Source organism: Dipodomys ordii, unplaced genomic scaffold (genome assembly GCF_000151885.1).
Source record: "Dipodomys ordii isolate 6190 unplaced genomic scaffold, Dord_2.0 Scaffold78, whole genome shotgun sequence".
NCBI classification, from domain to species: Eukaryota; Metazoa; Chordata; class Mammalia; order Rodentia; family Heteromyidae; genus Dipodomys; species Dipodomys ordii.
The window spans coordinates 6,138,601-6,158,307 of NW_012267294.1; the positions used below are offsets into that span (position 1 = coordinate 6,138,601).

At 53.0% G+C, this 19,707-nt stretch overlaps 1 protein-coding gene across 1 annotated transcript in view; it reads left to right on the forward strand.

Moving 5' to 3' along the window:
* The first annotated feature begins 4,167 nt into the window (after positions 1-4,167).
* The window catches only part of Vangl1 (VANGL planar cell polarity protein 1), a 26,247-nt gene continuing 10,707 nt past the window's right edge, over positions 4,168-19,707 (forward strand). Inside the window, exons 1-4 of the mRNA XM_013024660.1 lie at positions 4,168-4,198; positions 5,154-5,323; positions 10,272-10,404; positions 15,801-16,408. Coding sequence (XP_012880114.1) covers positions 5,253-5,323; positions 10,272-10,404; positions 15,801-16,408 — 812 coding nt within the window. The 5' untranslated portion in view covers positions 4,168-4,198; positions 5,154-5,252. The remainder of the gene's footprint in view (positions 4,199-5,153; positions 5,324-10,271; positions 10,405-15,800; positions 16,409-19,707) is intronic.

Genomic DNA, 19,707 nt, shown 5'->3' on the forward strand with positions numbered 1-19,707 from the left:
CTGTACCGTGACCTCGAGGTCCCCCCGCCCCGCCCGGGGCCCGATCGGCCTTCGCCCACCAAACTCCGGCCCCCACCTTCTCGCCCTGGGAAACTTGAGAAAATTCTAACACGTGGGTGGAGGCTTCAGAAGGCGGACGGCGCCTGACCCCGATGCCCGGAGCCCGAGCCCAATGCCCAGAGCCCCGAGCCGGATGACGGGGTGCTGGGCCCGCGAGGCGCGCCCGAGACCTGAAGGCCCCTGCGCTTGGCAGGTTCTAAGACTCACGCGTGGCCGACAGACAGACCCCGGCCACGCCTGCGTACCCCGCCCACGCCGAGTATCCCGCCCCACAGCCGAGCACCCCGCCCCACAGCCGAGCACCCCGCCCACGCCGAGTACCCCACCCCACCCCTGTGTACCCCACCCCATGCTGTGTCCTCTGCCTGTGTACCCTGCCCCACACCCATGTCACCCCCACCCCGTGTCACCCCCACCCCGTGTCGCCCTACCCCCCCATCCTGTGTCACCTCACCCCCAGGCCGTGTCCAGGCCAAGTCATCAGCTGCTGCCCAGCGGCAATGAGTCTGAGGGTCGTCATTAGCCACTGAACATAACCACTAATCACTGTTTCTAAAGCCGGCATGACACGGCTGTGGCTGTGGGAGCGAACCTTCCTACACGCTAGGCCCCTCCTGCCGGCTCAGGACACCCAGTGTGGTTCCCACGGACGTCAGCTGTTTCTCTTTTCTTGGTGGTGGTACTGGATTTTTAACTCAGGGCCTTCTCCTTAGTGGGCACTTTTACCACTGAGCCATACCTCCAGCTCAGGGTTTGCCTCTGCCAGGCACAGTCTGCTTGTATAAGGTTAGCTGGGCCCCCCTGTCCAGCTCAACTTGGAAGCTGGGTGGTAAGAACTGTTGTGTCTGGTTGGGCACCTGTGGCTCAGGCCTGTAATTCCACTTACCTAGAAGCCCGAGATTGGTTCAGAGCCAGCCCAGGCAGGAAAATCGGAGACTCCTATCTTCAATGAGCCACCCAAAAACCTGATGTAGAGCAGTGACTGAAGAGGTAGAGCACCAGCCCTGAATGAATGAAAACTCTAAAGAAGGGTGCCCAGGTCTTGAGTGTCAGCCCTAATAGTGGTACAAAACAAAACCCACTCAAAGAATAAGTTTTCAGTGTCCTATGTATGGAGTGAGACAGTATGAAACCATGTAGGAAATGTAAGTCTTCTTCCCAAAAAAGAAACCCCCCCTCTCACTACTCTACCTCCATCTCCCTCTACCTCCCCTTCTCTCTCCCTTTCTTCTCTCTTTGTGCTAGTATTGGAGCTTGAACTCCAGGATGACAGGCATGGGCCACAGTACCTGGCTAAGTGCTTTGGGGACACAGCTTGTGAGCCACCCTGTCTTGTCACGCAGGAGTTTCACTGTAGGAGATGGGGGGTCCTCTTTTGGGTTGTCTAGGCCCCTTGGACTCAATTTTTTTTCTCCCAGTCCCCTAGTGCTTGTCAGTTCAAAACTGACCTTGTAAGTGAGAGTTCAAGCTGCAGTGTCCGTTCTATTGTTCAGTTCCCTTTGTGGTTTGGAACAATCGACGCATGTTGCCTGCCCTCGTGTGGTGTAAATACACCATTCTGGTCATTGCCACATTGCTAGATACTCTCCCCAGGGAAGAACCCAGGTTCTGAATCTCAGCTCTCAAAGTTCAAGCCCTGACCATAGCACTTAATGCTGTTTGGACCTTGGTTTCCTGAATTGCGCTGTGAAATTATTTGTGCCAAAATGCAAAAAGAAAAATGTTAGCTTCAAGATAGAATTAAAAACAAGCAGAGCAAACCTGTCCAAATTCTGTATGGTTATAAAAAAAATGAAGTTAACCGAGTAATGCAGCTGGTATGTATATACCGAGCAGGGGCTGTGTCTGTCTACCCCCCCCCCTCATTTTCTTCCTTCCCAGCCCAGGTCCCTTAATTACTTAATGACTTTAGGCAGAGCTGTTGATGTTTTTATAGCTTCCTTTTCTTGAAGGCTAACGTGTGTGGACCACTATCATTATCACAGCCTATCATTTCCGCCATGGTTTTCAGTCACTGTTTGTCTTCTGTGTGGGACTCAGGTGTGTTTCGTGTGTGAGAACCTGGCCGCAGGGGGCTTGTGTCTGCCCCTGCACCTCCGCTGTGCTTTTCGTAAGGGTGGTGAAGAGCTTTCTCCCTGGCACATTGGCCTGGGCATTCCAGAATGTGAGACACTGCTCCCAGACAGAAGTGCCCTGTGCCTCTGCCCCCATCTGGTGCCATGACCGTTAGTGTGGTGTGGTTTGGGGCTTGAACTCTGGACCTTGTGCTCTTGCTTGGACTTTTCTGCTCAAGGTTGGCGTTCTTCCTCTTGAGCCACAGTTCCACTTTCAGTTTTCTGGTGGCTCACTGGAGATGAGTCACATGGACTTTCCTACCCGTGCTGGCTTCAAACCGTCATCCTCAGATGTCAGCCTCCCGAGTAGCTAGGATGACAGGTGTGAGCTACCGTGGCTGGCTCGCAGCCTTCGTTTGGATGTTAAAAGGCGAGCTGGATTTCTGGGGAAGGAGCCAGAGCACGAAGGCTGCAGAGAGCTCTGCTGCCTGGCCTGAAGCTGGTTGTCTGCCAGGGGTAAAGCCAGGGAAAAGCAGCCAAGCCTGGAGCGGAAGGGAAGCAAGACTGGAAAGTGCTAGAAGCTCATTGAAAATGCTGATGAGAGTATTGGGAGACAGGAGGGTGGTGTGAGTCCTCCAGCCGTGTGGGGCTCAGCCCCCCAGACCTCAGCCCCAAGACCTCAGTCCTCAGCCCCCAAGGCCTCACCCGGGGAGACAGAGGCTTTTCCCCCGGTGCCTGTTGCATCTCGAGTATATTTCGAGCCCCTCCTTATAATGGGCTCCAAGGTTAAGCAGCGCTGCTGTAGTGACAGCTGCGAGAGCGGGACCTGTGGCCCAGACTCGCGTGCTGTGCCCTGCCTAGACGGCGGGCTGAGCCGGCAGGCAGGGCTGCGCTGTTGGCCGCTGCTTTCCAGGCTTTTCTCTCCGCCAGGGACAAGAACATGGCCCACTTTGCTGTGGGCGTGGGTGACGGGGGCTTGAACTCCAGACCTTGTGCCATCCCTTGGCTTTTCCACTACTTGAGCTATGCCTCCATTTCCAGCTTTTTGTGAGTTAACTGGAAAAGAGTCTCACAGACTTTCCTACCCCAGCTGGCTTTGAACTCAATCCTCAGATCTCAGCCTCAGTCAAAAGGATTACAGATGTGGGCACCTGCATTGACTTTCTGAGGGCCCGGTGGGCGTGTGCTGCCCCTGCCATCCTGACACTCAAATGGGGCTTCAAAGAGGCTAAGCCCTTTGACCTCAGAGCCAGGAGGTGCATGGAGGGGGGGGGGGGTGGATGGAAGCCTGTGGCTCATGAATTCACCCCCAGTTTACTGGCAGTCACACTGTGGCTCCAGAGACCAGTGGCTCATCCCAGGTGAAGACTGATGGGTGGGGTCTGGCGCCCAGGCACCCCACATGCTCTACTGGCAGAGACAGTTAAATAACAAGCATGCCCCTTCCTCATGAAGGCTGTAGCAGAATGGGCCAAGGGGGGGGCGGCTGTGGTCACCTCACCTGCTGCTCTTCTCTTTGAAGACAGTTGCTGGGGCTGGCCTCCTGAGAGGGGCGGGGCTGACACCTGCAAGTCTTTTGTTTTCTCAGCTTCCTGGGGGCTTCAAGGAAAGACAGGAAAGTGGGGGCTGGGAAATAGAAACTTGTGATCTGTTTTCTACCACAATCACAGGATCCTCAGATCTCAGCCTCCAGAATAGCTGGGGTTGTAAACTGGAGCCCCGTGCCCGGCTTCAGTGTCTTTTTATTGCAAAGCATCATCTCAGCAAAGTGTGAGAAAGGACCCGGCATCTGGGCTGCCGGTGCTCGCTCTGTCCATTCCTCCTGCTCTCCCTGCTGCCTGTATCTGTGCCTGAGTCCTGCTTTCAACCTTCTGAACCCATGAAAATCTCTTTTCCTTACACCATCATTTTATATAAGTAGTTGATTTCTTGAGGTATGTTTTCCTTATCTCTTCCTTAGTGGAGGGGGTGGGAATTTATATTATTTCCATGTTTTTGTTATTATAGGCAATGAGGCAACACTTCTGTTAGATTTTTAAAAAGAGATAGCCGAGTAAGAACAGCAGCACGCACGTGGTATTCAGGTAAGGGATAGGTTTATTCAGCAGACCTGCTGGGACCAGGCAAGGTTGGCACTCCACACGGCTGGCAAAAGGTCTAGGAAAGAGAGAGAGCTGGGAAAGAGAGAGGAAAAAGCTAGAAAAGAGCAGAGAGAGAGCTAGAAAAGAGAAGGGAGCTGGGAAAGAGAAGAGAAGGAAAGAGCTGAGAAAGAACTAGAAAATTGCAGAGAGATCAGAGAAAGAGCAGAGAGAGATTAGAGAAAGAGCAGAGAGAGAGCAGAGAGAGCTAGAAAAGAGCAGAGAGCAGAGTGAGCAGAGAGAGAGCAGAGAGAGCTAGAAAAAAGAGACGGGAGCTGGGAAGAGAAGAGAAGGAAAAGCTAAGAGCCAGAAAAGAGCAGAGAGAGAGAAAGGTAGAAAAGAACAGAGAGAGAGAGTCTGGGCCTGTGCTAGGCCTTATCTAGGGTATGGGCGGAGAAGGGTGTGGCCACATCAAATTCAGATGTGACCTCAGCGGATGCAGATGTGACCTCTTCCAGGTGTCCCAGTTGCCTAGGTAACGCAGGTACTGGGCGGAGACTTTGCTGCGAGGAGGGTGGAGTCTGCTCACCATCCAGGAGCGGACCTTACAACTTCTTTTTTTTTTTTTTTCTTGAAGTTCTCAGTTAGTTTGTAGGAGTTTGGACTCTGGAATTAACAAGACTAAGAACTTTTGAATTGACTTTTGGGAAGGCTCACCACATCCCTTACACCTTACACATGGTTTCTCTGGGAGCTGTGCCTGGAGGGCCGATGCCAGTCTCCCCCACTGCCTCCCCCGCATTCCTGCTGTTGAGATGGGGTTTGGTGCTCAGCCCCCATCCAGTTTGCCAGATGCCCAGCGCGGCCTTGAGTTAGCATGGAGTGGTGGGCAGCTCCTCTGTGACCCCCTCAGCGTGCGAGGACTTGAGGCTGACCTCTCGCCTTTCTCCCCCTTTCTTAGGGTTTGCTCCCACGCGGCTTCCCTGGCTCCCCAAGGCCTCTGACACTTGTGGGGGCCACAGGCCCTACCTGAGGAAGACGCCCCTGGCCCTCCGTTGCTATGGATACGGAGTCCACCTACTCTGGGTACTCCTACTACTCAAGCCACTCCAAAAAGTCTCACCGACAGGGGTACGTACGCAGAGAGGGGTGCGAGTCTCTGGGGGACTGTGGGTTGGCTGCTTGAAAGGCCGAGCCCTGATGTCCTGCACGAGGAGGAGGCGCGGCGGTGCAGCTGAAGCTTTGAGAGCAAGTGCACCCCATTTCCATTTCATAGCTCCCGACGCCCTCGTTTCTCCCAGTTGCCTTTAAATGAGTCTCACGAGAGGTGGTCCTCATGTTCTAAGCAGTTCCCATACTCGTCCATGCCTCCCAGAGCTGCGCTAGGAAAGCCATTGCAAGTCAGAACCCCAGCAATGAAGCACTGCGTTTCATGGACCCACTGGCCCCGCAGGCATTGTCCCCCAACCCAGCCAGGACAAGCCTGGCCGGCCAGCCTGTCTTTTAGTGAGCAGGCCTGGTTTGGATAAGCTGTCCTGGTGGTGGACATCTGCCCCCTCCCTCTTGTGGAACCCACCTGCAGAGTGACAGGAGATGATGACACAGGTGGCGGGGGCCACACCTCTCTCTGCAGGGTTTTGTTAAAAGGATTTCATGAGGTTCTAACCAGCACCGAGGAGGCCACCAGACTCTGGCTCTGCTCCTGCTCATGATGGCCTTGCAGCCTCATGTTCAAAGATCCCCACTGCACTGCGCACAGTGGCTCACACCTGTAATCCCAGCTACTCAGGAGGCTGAGATCTGAGGATCGCAGTTTGAAGCCAGCTCAGAAAGATTTTTTTTTTTTTTTTGCCAGATCTGGGCCTGAGCACTGTCCCTAATGCTTTTATTTTTTATTTTTATTTTTTTTTGCTCAAGGACCACTTAAGCTACAGTGCCCTTCCAGCCTTTTCTGTGTATGTGGTGCTGAGGAATCAAACCCAGGGCTTTGTGTGTGAGAGGCAAGCACTCCCACTAGGCCACATTCCCAGACCCAAATCCATGAGATTCTTATCTCTAGCCAGCAAAAAGCCAGGAATGGAGGTGTGGTTCAAGTGGTAAAGTGTTAGTTTTAAATGAAAAAGCTAAGAGACAGCACTGGGACAACACCCAGGCCCGGAGTTCAAATCCCCCAGTCCTAGTGTGTGTGTGTGTGTGTGTGTGCGTGTGTGCATGTGTGCATGTGTGTGCACGCACACACGCACACGCGCGCGCACACACACACACACACACACACAGAGCAGTGGGATGTGGTAATCACCTTATACAGATAAGAAGCAGAGGCCTGTGGTCTCCTGCAGCTAAGGTAGAAGGTGGCCATGTCCGCTTTGGGGACTCCCTTTGGAAGGGAGTTGAGTGCCCGTGTACCCAGAGCATTGAGGAGGGGCAGGGCTGCCCTGTGCAGTCCGCCTGCCCATGGGGCCCCAGGAGGAAGCCAGCCCCGCCAGCCCTGTCAGCAGAGAGGACAGGCAGCAGGTGGAAGGCAGAGAAGGGAAGGGAGGGCTAACGGGTGGGGACAGCTCTCCCTAAATAGAAACAGATAACATAGAGCCAGGATAAATGGTCTCCCGGAAACCCTGACTGCTCAGGCCCAGGCTGGAAGTCCAGCCCTTGGGGATCCGTTCAGCGCCGGCTTGGGGGAAGCGAGGCCTGTGTGCAGTGAGGGCCTGGTGGTGTATGGTGACTGACTCGGAGAACATCCATGGAAAGCTCCTCGCCGCTGACACAGCTTCCCACCAAGGCACGCAGGCTGCCCTGACCATTTAGGCAAAGCTGTAAAACCACGAGTGTGCCTGTGTTTGTCACACCTGGTTCATTACCGGGGTTCACTTCCATACTCTCAGACAGGTTGTCTTTTGGGGGGATCCCTCATAGAGGGACTTCGTGGCTTGAGCTGTCCCTTGAGGTTACAAGATCTCAAGCCACGGGAAGGGGTATGGCAGCCACACTAACTTAACAGCCCTGTGACCTGAAAGGTACTGGGTGGGTACTGGATGGTGTGTGTGTGTGTGTGTGTCTGTGTGTGTGTGTCTGTGTGTGTGTGTGTGCGCTTGAACTCAGGGCCTAAGCTGTTTCTCTCAAGGCTGGTGCTCTACCACTTGGCCAAAGCTCTACTTCCAGCTTGCCTGTTAACTGGCTATACGAGTATCAAGGGACCCTCCTGCCCAAGCTGGCATCGAACCAGCTTCTCCTGTCTCAGCCTCTTGAGTAGCTGGGATTACTGGCGTGAACACCAGCACTGGGCTTAGATGGCAATTGATTTTAGGACCCTGCTCCGGAGGCATGGCTGCACTGAGACGCCCACCTGTGCCATCGTGGAGCAGCAGTGATTTTCCTCGGGACGCTGTGCCGTGTCTGGGTGGCATGCTGTATTGGGCGCGTGCCATGTACTGCCTCCGTGGCATGTAACCAGTGGCTTCTGTGGCCGACACATTTCCCTCACTGTGCAGAAAGCTCCTGGCTCTGAGCCACCCTTGTGATTGCGTGCTGCAGTTCACCCTTTATCCCGAAGCACTGTGCATGGTAGTGCTTTGGGGGCCACGCAGACACCAGTGCTCTTAGGACCAAGCCCTGTGTTGCACAGGGCAGGTGGGCAGGCCCCCGGGAAGGCTGCGCTCAACCCTTCGCCACGTGCTGCTGTGGTGTGGGGTCTCAGGATCATTTCCTGGACCCCTGCATGGAGCTTAGGGGAGATGGGACTCCCAGTATCCCCTGACAGGTGCTTGTGGGGACTCTCTCCACCTCAGTCTGCTCCTTGCGCCTGCGAGTCTAGCCAGGTACCAGAAGCACCCACTCAGGGGTTGTGGGTTCTGGGGTTACAAAAGCCTTCTCGGGTTGTCAGATGCAAGGCTGTGGTCTGCCTCCTCGAGGTGTCCTGCAGGACAGTTGTGGAACATCTGGGTGGTTGTGGGCCCTTCGGGAGCCTGGCTGGGGGTGGGGCAGGCGGCTCCAACCGCCTCTGCCCTGCAGGCGACACTGGAAAAGGACTTTGACTTCCGGTGGAATGTGTGCTGGTGCTCGGGAATGGCGGGGTGAGTGGGCAGGACAGTGGCCTGGCTGTGGATCAAGACACCTGGGGGAAGTGGAAATGAGCGAGGTAAGAGAGGGGCTGTCTGGCGGCCATGGGGCCTTGATCTGGACAATCAGGTCTAACTTGCCGTGAAGATGGAGCCAGCAGGAGGCTTGGCAGCCGAGCCTGTGGCCTGTGCTGGCTCTAGCAGCTCCACAGGTGCGAAGTGGGAAGATGGGAAATGTACTCTGTAAAGTCTGTCGTGGGGGAGGGGTGGGTAGGAGCTGAGCATTTGCCCAACGTGCTTAAGGCCCTGGGGTCCACCTCAACCCCCGAAGTCTTCAAAGAGACTGAACAGATGCACCAGTGGCAACAGACTTGAATTCAGATCCTCTCTTGCCACTTAGCACAGCTTGGGAAGTCACACAACCTCTGCGCCTCAGTTTCCTCATCTGGAAAGTGGGGACGATAAGACTGGCCTCCTATGGCCACTATTAGGAACGAATGAAGTTAGTAAAACTCTCATATTAAGTACTGGTAAAGTGCTAAGTACTGATCAGGTACTGAATAATAGTACAGTACTTAGTACTTGGTAAGTGTACCAAAAATTGGGGAAAGGGAAGGTATGGTGGGCGTTGTAAGTCACAGTTCTGTCCAGTTGTAAGTCACAGCTCTGTTCAGTTGCTGGGTTAGAACAAACACCAGACTTGAGCAGAGCACATCTGTTTCTCAGCATGTGGAAGGGATTGCTGGTCAGAGTGCCTCATGGCACCCAAGGGGGCCTTGGCTCTTCGGGGGACCATCCAGTGTCTGTCAGGGGGCTGGTGCCAGGCAGATACCTGCTCAGCAGCAGGTGGATGGGAGATACGTGTGGAAATCTGGGGTCCACAGTACTGATGACTCTTCTTATAGTGCGTATGCGTGCATGCTTGTGTAAGTGTGTGCACGTGCGAACATGCATGCTAGTACTGGGACTTGAACTTGGGGTCTGGATGCTCTTCTCTAGTATTTTCTGCTCAAAGTTGGTGTTCTACGACTTGAGCCACACCTCCACTTCTGGCCATTTGCTGGTCTCTTGGATTTGTCTGCCTATGTAGCTCTGAGCCACGCTCCTCAGATCTCAGCCTCCTGAGTAGCTAGGATAACAGGTGTGAGCCAGCAGGAGATCTGACTGTTTATAAAGCATGGTGCCCTTTGTCTCTGTGGAGGCCCTGGGTTGAAGGAAGGCAGTGTGGTTGATGTCACGAAGCTAGCCTGGCCCATGCAGGCCGGGACCCAGGGAACTCAGGGCCTCTGCTGCTTTCCTAGGGTTCACGGGTTTGCCACTGGCTACTGGGGACTGGGGAGCTGGGTCTTCCCATAGGGTCCTCTTGTCTGGACTGTGTATGAGCCCGTGTGGGCTGGGCCTCCAGGATGGGTGGCCCTTGTTTCCCACAGACCACCCAGAGAGTTCACCTGGGGTACAGATACACACACACTCCTCACACCCCTGTGTCATTTGTCCCTGCTTGCTTTGTTTCTGTGGGAGCCTCCAGGTTCAGCCAGGACCTAGAGGAATGGCTTTTCATTTTGAACTCTTGAGAATGAAAATGATTCTCCCTCCTGGTTTAGAATTTCCTTTTTCTTTTCTTGTCCAAAAGTGTAGGGTGACAGAGTGTCCCAGATTTTTTTTTTTTTTGGCTAGACCAAAGCTTACATATTATGCAGTGTTGACCCAATAAAAAAATTCAGTAGAAAATTAATTTAGGTGAGCTAGTGATATACCCTAGATACAGAAAGTCTAAAGTTTCCATTTTAAACTCAGAAAAAAAATGTGATCTCTCCTGTAGAGGAGGAGGAGGAAGGACAGGTTGGGGACAGTGGAAAGAAAGTGCTAATGAGAGAATGAAGACAGCCGACTGCAGGGTTGGAGATGAATAGCCGGGCTGTGTGCAGAGGTTTCCCAGATTCCAAACAAAAATTAGCAATACTTTTTGGTAAACCAGAGAATTCATTAACGTGGCTAATATGACAGACATTGTTTTCTTTCAGAGAAAGAACTAGAGAGAGACACAAATCACACAGAAATAAAGATGGTAGAGGGTCGGAAAAATCCGTCACCATTCAAGCGCCGCCTGGAGAGTCCCTGTTGGCAAACGACTCTACGCAGAACGAGGAAGTGCAGGTGAGGACGGAGGTGGACTGTGGGCACACCACCCGGGGCAGGCATCCGCTCTGCTGATGGTTTCCTCCGTCTTGTCGTGATAGGCTTTCTTGGGTTTTTAAGCTTTATGTTCCCAGCACGTCAGTTAGTGTATCTGTGCTCCTGCGGTTGCTCGTGGGTCTAAGGACAGCCTGGGTGTCATCTGGGAGCTTCGGCTCCTTGGAAGTAGGATTGCTTTGAGTCATTTGAAAGCAGAGCAAGGAAGGGAAAGTTGCAACCTGGTGACTGGTCCCTGGTCCCTGGAGACCCAATCCTAAAAGGACACTCTTAGAGAAGAAGGAAAGAAACTCCCTTTCCAGAAGGTCTGGGGAGTATCAGGAGGGAGAGAGAAGTTAGCCCGGCATGGTGGCTCACATCTGTAATCTTAGTTACTCAGGAAACTGAGATATGGGGATAGAGGTTCCGGGCCATCTCCAGCAGGAAAGTCTGTGACACTCTTATCTCTAGTTAACCAGCAAGAAGCTGAAAGTGGGGCTTAGCTCAAGTGGTAAAGTACTAGTCTTGAGCAAAAAAGTTAAAAGACAGCACCCAGGCCCTGAGTTCAAACCCCACTACTGGCACCAAAAAAGAAAAATTGGGTGGTAGAATTTTAGGTATAATGACCCAATTTGAAAATGTTGGCAGTTTTTTTTTTTTAATATTACGCAAGTTCTTCTCCGGGTCCCAATTGTCTGGCAGCTCCCTCGATTTAAATAAACATCTGTGCTGTACTGAGAGGCATGTTTACATATCCTAGCATTCTCCTGAACCGCACACATGCCCAGCCTTGCCCCCAGAACAAAGCGTGCCTGTGCAGCGTGAACATACAGGGTGACAGATAAGCCACTATCAGTGTGTTACAGCACACAGGTGGGCACAGACCACAAAGGCAGACAGAACACAGTGCCTCAGAGCACTCGAGTGCTCTGGGAACCAAAAACCAGATGAGCAGACATCTTTACTACTGTTTTGTTTTGCTTTGTTTTACTGTTTGCTTTAGTTCTATAAGAGTGGGTGGGTGGGTGGGTGGGTGGGTGGATGGTTAATGGGTGGGTAGATGGATTGATTGACGGATGGATGGATGGATGGATGGATGGATGGAGGAAGGACAGATTGATAATGGAGGGAGGATAGATGGAGGATGGATAGATGAATGGATGATGATGGAGGATAGATTGATGGATGAGGGTAGATGAATGGATGGAGGATGGATGGATGGATGACAGATAGATGGATGGATGTGAATGGATGGATGAAGGATGGATGGATGGGTGAGGGATGGATGGAGGATGGATAGATGGATGGGGGATGGATAGATGGATGGATGATGGAGGGAGGATATATGGAGGATGGAAGGATAGATGGATGAGGGGTGGATGGAGGATAGATGGATGGATGAGGGGAAGATGGAGGATGGATGGATGGATGAGGGGTATATGGATGGATGGATGGATGAGGGGGTAGAAGGCTAGATGGAGGATGGATGGATGAGAGATGGATGGATGGAGGATGGATAGATAGATGAGGGGTAGATGGATGGAGGATGGATAGATAGGTGAGGAATAGATGGATGGATGGAGAGGGAGGGAGAGAGGGATGGATGGATAGATAGATGAGGGGTAGATGGATGGATGGATGGTTGAGGCATGGAGGATGGATGGATGGATGAGGGATGGAGGATAGATGGATGGATTGATGGAGGATGGATGGATGGAGGATGGATGGATGATTGAGGAAGGACAAATGGATGATGGAGGGAGGATAGATGGAGGGTTGATGATGGAGGGTGGATGGATGGAGGAAGGATAGATGGAGGACAGAGGGGTCAGTCATGGGATGGACTAACCCTTCAATGCCTCAGATCCCTCATAAACAGGTCAGGGGTGCTGGTGACTCTCCAGGAAAGCATCTCTTGCTACATTGGGTTCTCACCGAAGGGGTATCAAGAGGTCTGTGTTCTGGTAGCTGTGTTACCCAGGGCAGGCATAGCCTTTGGAGACTTCCAGTTTCTTCACTGAAAGTCTAAGGACTGGGCTGGGAAGGTGGCTCAGTGGTAGAGTGGTTCCTAGCATGCATGAAGTCCTGAGTTTCATTCCTCAACACCACATACACAGAAAAAGCCAGAAGTGGTGCTGTGGTTCAAGTGGTAGAGCACTAGCCTTGAGCAAAAGAAGCCCAAGGACAGCACCCAAGCCCCGAGTTCAAGCTCCAGGACTGGCAAAAAAGGAGAAAAAAGGAAGTCTAAGGACTGGATTAGAGCTCAGGTCCTTTTTATGCTGAAGAAGCTTGAGCTTTCTACACATACTTTTTTTTTTTTAAACAAGAGGTATGTATAATTTCTTCAAATGGACAACGGATTTAGTGAGCAACTCTTTGGCAGGAAACAGAATGATGGAACCAGGCATGGGAGACTGACCCTGTAACACTAGCTACTTAGGAGGCTGAGATCTGAGGATCTCAATAAGAAGCCAGCCTGGGCAGGAAAGTTCATGAGACTCTTAACTACGTTTTTTGCCTTGAACAAAAAAGCCAAGTGAGATGGAGAGACCCAGAGTTAAAGCCCCGGTACTGGTATGGGCGGGGCGGGGGGGGGGCAGGGGAGGAGAGAGATCAACAAACAGCGCTGTGGTAAGCACAGACCGTGAGAGCCTGTGAGTCACTCTCGCGTTGACTATCTCCTGACTAGCAGGCTGGGCACCAACAGAGTCTCTAGGAAGCCTGTTACAAGTAAATTATTATTATTTTTTGCCATTTGTAACCTCACCTTACATTAACAAGTTGTGTATCATTGAATTTGCAGCTCTTGCTAATGTACTGATGTGGGATTTTTTTTCCTTTTAAAAAACGACCTAAATCTACAAGAAATACAACAGATTTTAAGTATACACGTTAGGAGTTTTTTTTTTTTTTGGAGTTTTTTGGTTGGTCTGGGCCTGGGCGCTGTCCCTCAGCTCTTCAGCTCAAGGCAAATGCTCTACCACTTGAGCCACAGCACCACTTCCTGCTTTCTGCTGGTTTATTGGAGATAAGAATCTCACGGACTTTCCTGCCCGAGCTGGCTTTGAACCGTGATCCTCAGATCTCAGCCTCCTGAGTAGCTAGGATGACAGGCGTGAGCCACTGGCGCCTGGAGTTTTAACGGATGAACACACCATGTAACCTAAACTCCAGAAAGTTCTCTGGGTCTTCCTGCTCATTCCATCGCTCCTCTGCACTGCTACAGGGCACTTGGCATGCTGCCTTTTCTGTCTCTGTGTCAGAACTCGCCATAACTAGAATCCTGTGAGTTCTTTTTCCCCATTCAGCAGGACTTTGGCCTTTATCTGTGTTCCTGTGTGTTTCAGGAGTTCATTTTTTAACATTTTTGCTGAGGGATGTTGAAGGGAATTTACCCCAGTTTGGTTCCCAACATGGTGGTGGCTGGCTTGCCTTTTCCCATGTTGGTAGCTGTGAGTGAAATGGTTCTAGAAGCTCTGGGACCAATGTTACGTGTACATGTGCTTTCATTAGTTTGGGGCAAAACCTGGGAGCTGAATTTCTCGGCCATCAGTGCATATTTAAATTTCTGTGAAACTGTCAGGAGAGTTTTTCAGAGATTATGTTTCCTCATAGATGTCACCTAGCCATGTCTGAGAGCTCTGGTGGCTGATGCCTGCTGTCTATGGTGTATGTGTGTGTGTGTACATGTGTGCATGTGTGTGCACATACACATGTGCCAATCCTGGTGCTTGAACTAAAGGCCTTGAACTCTCAATTGGCTTTTTTACTCAAAGCTGATGCTTTACTCCTTCAGCCATGCCTCCACTCCTGAATTTTTGGTGGTTGATTGGAGATAAGATCTTTTAAGATCTCAGCCTCCTGAGTAACTAGGATTACAGCTATGGCATGAGCTATTGGCACCTGACTATCTCAAGTAATTTCTCTTATGGTATATGATACTTTTTTTTCTTTTTCTTTTGGGTCCAGTCGCGGGGCCTGAACTTGGCCTGGGCGTTCTCCCTCAGCTCTTCAGCTCAAGGCTAGCACTCTACCACTTGAGCCATAGTGCCACTTCTGGCTTTTTTTTTCTGCTTATGTGGTGCTGAGGAATCGAACCCAGGGCCTCATGCATGCAAGGCAAGCGCTCTACCACTGAGCCACCTTCCCAGCCCCTGTGATACTTTTCAAGACGAAGGTCTGGGTATTTATCTGCTGAGAACTTTTCCACATGTTGTCCCTTTACTACAGCCTACGTTTTCATAGATAATGTGGGTAAAATTACCAGATTTGAGGTTTTTCAATTATGAGAGACCTGTCTTGCTGACTTGGCTGTGGAACTTGATTTTCCATAGTTGATGGCCTTTTCCCCAGTCGGCAGCCGCCTCTGACTCTTTTCTTCTAAGTTCACTCCGATACACAAATCCCTGGGGTCCAAACTCTCTTTGGGCTCATGTGAGTTTGCAGTGCCTCCGCGCTTTGTTGTGCTGAGAGTCCCCATTCACATGGAAACAGCAAAACTGTTTGAAGTCTTAGCAGCTGAACCTTGTTTAATGAATGCCCTCACTGTTCCAACTACTCAAAAGTTGAAAAAAAAGAGATGCCAGGAGCCGGTGCTCATGCTTATAATCCCAACCACTCAGGAGGCTGAGATCGGAGGACCAGTGCTAGAAGCCAGCCTGGGCAGCAGAGTCAGTGAGACTCTTATATACAGCTGATCAAAAGCAGCTGGAAGTAGAGGCGTGGCTCAGAGTGGTAGAACGCTGAACTTGAGTTACAGAGCTCAGAGACAGCAGCCAGGCTCTGAGTTCAAGCCCTAGGACTGGCACCAAAAAGAAAAGAGCAAGAGAATAAAACCGCATCATTTCCATACCCTTGGTGTTTAGTTTGTCTCGAAAGCATAGGTTTGGAAAGAAATTTTGAGCTGTTCTGAGGGATAGATTCCAGCATCTGCTCCGCTCACTGAGTGGGCAATCCCACGGAGCGGAGCTGCTTATGACGGGGGTGTCGAAGGCGGCGTGGAGGGTTGGACCTGGCGCTCGTGGGCGAGCGTGGACATGGACAGGAGCCCAAGTTCTTTCCCCACTCTCCGCTCTGCCTGGCAGTGTCTCCACGTCCACAGCTTGGAGCTGTCCCACTACACACCTGGGAAGGTCGCTCCAAGGTAGGGGGTGCGAGGGGGCGGTACTACAGGCGGGCTCTCCTGAGCTCATCCAGCAGTAGGGTTGTTTGCCACAGGGGGTGATGGTCAGTGAGAACGCGAAGGCTGAGTGTTGCCTTCGTGTTTGAAGAGGCAAAGATGGAATGCATCTTGGGATCCCAGCGAAAACCTCCTAGGTTCAGTCTTTCTAAAGACCAGGTGGCCCGCTCAGGGCCCTCCTCACCGTCCTCCCTCCCTGCAGGATGACAACTGGGGTGAGACCACCACGGCCATCACGGGCACCTCGGAACACAGCATCTCCCAGGAGGACATCGCCCGCATCGGCAAGGACCTGGAGGACAGCGTGGGGCTGGACTGCCGGCGCCACCTCAGCCTGGCCCTGGCTGCCCTCCTAGGCCTGCTGGTCTTCCTCACGCCTGTAGCCTTCCTTCTGCTGCCGCCCGCGCTATGGAGGGCAGAGCTGGAGCCCTGCGGCCCCATCTGTGAGGGGCTCTTCATCTCCATGGCCTTCAAGCTCCTTATCCTGCTTGTGGGCACCTGGGCGCTGTTCTTCCGCCGGCCGCGGGCCACCGTGCCCCGGCTCTTTGTCTTCCGCGCCCTGCTCCTGGTCCTAGTCTTCCTGTGCGTGGTCTCCTACTGGCTGTTCTTCGGGGTCCGCATCCTGGACCCGCGTGACCGGAGCTACCAGGGCATCGTGCAGTACGCAGTCTCCCTGGTGGACACGCTGCTCTTCATCCACTACCTGGCCATTGTCCTGCTGGAGCTGCGGCAGCTGCAGCCCGCGTTCACCCTGCAGGTGCTCCGCTCCTCCGACGGCGAGGCGCGCTTCTACAGCCTGGGCCACCTGAGGTATGGAGCGTCCTCGGGCAGACGGGGTCAACTGGTGACCCCCGCACGGCCGGCACCCACGGCACGCGGGAGCCAGCACTGCTGCTGCTGGAGGAGCATGTGTGCGGACATGTGTACATGTGGGTATGTGTGCATGTACATGTGTGCGTGTGTGTGCGGGCATGTAAACAGGTGTATGTGCATCCTGCATCCACCCATCACAGCACTCTGAACAAGATCAGGCAGGTGCCGACACTCAGCTACGTTCAGGTTTGGCTGCACCAAACCCGTTGGCATCCCCCAGTAGTGATACAGAAATGATGTGCATGGCACCGGTGGCTCATGCCTGTAATCCTAGCTACTCAGGAGGCTGAGATCTGAGGATCGCAGTTCCAGCCTAGGCAGGAAAGTCCGTGAGATACTTAGTTCCAGTGAACCACCAAAAACCCAGAGATGTGGCTCAAGTGGTAGAGTGCCAGCCTTGAGAGATGCTAAAGGACAGTGTCAAGGCCCTGAGTTTAAGTTTCAGCATTAGCACACACGTGCACACACCCACAGAGTTGAAATCTCTACTTCTGAAATGGAACTTACAGACCCAGACACCCCTCTAATCCTAGCTTCTCAGGACGTTGAGATCTGAGGACCAAGCCTGGGCAGAAAAGTCCATGAGACTGAATTCCAAATAGCTAGCAAAAAAAAAACAGAAATGGAGTTTTAGCTCAAGTGGTGGAGTGCCATCCTTGAGTGAAAAGGCTCAGGGCTGGTGCCTAGGCCCTGAGTGGAAGCCCCAGTACTGGCACCACAAGAACAAAATAGAATAAACAGAAATGGAGCTGTTCAGCTGGGCGCTGGTGGCTCACGCCTGTAATCCTAGCTACTCAGGAAGCTGAGATCTGAGGATCGCAGTTCAAAGCCAGCCCGGGCAAGAGAGACCGTGAGACTCCTATCTCCAATAAACCACCAGAAAACCGGAAATGGCGCTGTAGCTCAAGTGGTAGAGCGCTCGCCTTGAGCTGAAGAGCTGAGGGACAGCGCTCAAGCCCAGAGTTCAAGCCCCACGACCGACCAAAAAAAAAAAAAAGAAATGGAGCTGTTCATCAGGGCTGGTGCCCAGGGACCAGCCAAGCTGCAGGGCTGGGTTGGGCTTGGCACCAACCCCGGCACAGCACCAGCCCAGTTACCTGCTGGTCTTTGGGATAAATCTGGTTCAAGCTCAGCAGTAGCTGGGCCAGAAATTGAACTTCTAAGCCCTTCTGTGACGCATAGGCACTGGTGGGAAGGGGGGCAGGGTGGCGGGGAGCACCAGAGCAGCGTGTGGGGGCACCAGAGCAGTGGGCCCCAGACCCTCTGCTCCTCTTGCTGTATGCAGGCCCTGCTGCAGAGTGCCCATTGGGCCCGGGGGCCCCGGGTGGGGAGTTCTCTTGTTCCTGCATCAGAGGTGGTTTTATTGACCGCACTGAGCTATTTTTGAGTGAAGGAGAGCATGCCCTCTCTCTGGTCTTAGAGAAAACAAGGTTCTCAAGATAGCGCTCATAAAAGGCCCTTGCTGAGCCGCGCTCGGGCTGCCATTGAGTGCGGGGCTTATTTGAAAGCTTGCAGGAGTGTGAAAGGTCACTGCTGCGGGAGTGAGGCACGGTGAATACACAGAGATGCACCCGCCCACAAGGGTCATTGGGGATTGCACGTGGCCAGTCTTCACGGACGCTGCCTGGGTCAGAGCCCAGGGCCTGCTCAGGGCTCAGGGCAGGGCTTCTGAACGTCTGCAGGCCTGGCCTCTGCACAGCCGGCAGCTCCCCTCACACCCCACTGGGCCCCACTTTAATGGTTGTTTGCTAATTTTTCCACTGTCTCACCAAAGATTAGTGGTGTGGGTGAGGTGAGGAGGGGGGCAGGGAGGGGTCTTCACATCACCCAGGCCCGGCATAAGCTCCAAGTGCTGGAATTGCAGGTATGTAACAACTCAGGGCCTGGGCACTGTCCCCGAGCCTCTGTGCTCAAGGCTAGCGCTCTACCACTTGAGCCACAGCGTCATTTCCAGCTTTTTTTGTGTATGTGGTACTGAGGAATCGAACCCAGGGTTTCATGCATGTTAGGCAAGCACTCTACCACTGAGCCATATAACAAAGCCCCACAGAGAAAACTTTAACTGAACAATCACATTGTCTTACTTGTTTTTGGTTGGCGGGTCTTTATTAGGACCTAGGCGCTGTCCTTGAGCTTTTTCACTCAAGGCTGGTGCTCTACCACTTGGGCCACACCTCTACTTCTGGCCTTTTGGTGGTTCATTGAAGATACAAGTCTTATAGACTTTCCTGCTCAGGCTGGCTTTGAACCGTGATCCTCCGATCTCAGTCTCCTGAGTAGCTGGCATTATGGGCATGTGCCACCAGTGCCTAGCTACAGTCTTCCTGTGTGCCAGGCACCTTCTCAGGGCCGCAGTCGCTACAGTCCTGCCTGTGGTAAGGAGACTGAGGCCTCATGTGTGAAGTGCACGTGCACTATAAAGGCACACGCTATTTGCCATTTGTAATTGTGGGAGCCAGGCTTTGAGCCTTGAGCCAAAGATTGTTCCAGAACAATCTTAACCACCCACCATTGCCCTTGAATAGAGGGTTCACGTTCACGTTGTTGTTGTGGGAACACTTGCATGAGCTCGCCAGCGTGGCTTGAGTGCTCACTGTGTTCCAGGCTCACATGCTCCCGGAGCTCACTGTCCTCCCAGCTCACCGTGCTCCCGGAACTCACCGTGCTCCCAGAGCTGACTGTGCTCCTGGCTCACTGTGTTCCTGGCTAAATGTGCTCCAGGCTAAACGTGCTCCAGGCTCACCATGCTCCCAGAGCTGACTGTGCTCCTGGCTCACCGTGCTCCTGGCTCACTGTGCTCCAGGCTAAATGTGCTCCAGGCTCACCATGCTCCCAGAACTCACCGTGCTCCCAGATCACCGTGCTCCCGGAACTCACCTTGCTCCTGGAACTCACCATGCTCCCAGAGCTGACTATGCTCCTGGCTCACTGTGCTCCCGGAGCTCACTGTGCTCCCAGAGCTGACTATGCTCCTGGCTCACCATGCTCCTGGAGCTCACCGTGCTCCTAGAGCTGACTGTGCTCCTGGCTCACCGTGCTCCCGGAGCTCACTGTGCTCCCAGAGCTGACTGTGCTCCCAGAGCTGACTGTGCTCCTGGCTCACTATGCTCCTGGAGCTCACCGTGCTCCCAGAGCTGACTGTGCTCCCAGAGCTGACTGTGCTCCTGGCTCACCGTGCTCCCAGAGCTGACTGTGCTCCTGGCTCACTGTGCTCCCAGAGCTCACTGTGCTCCTGG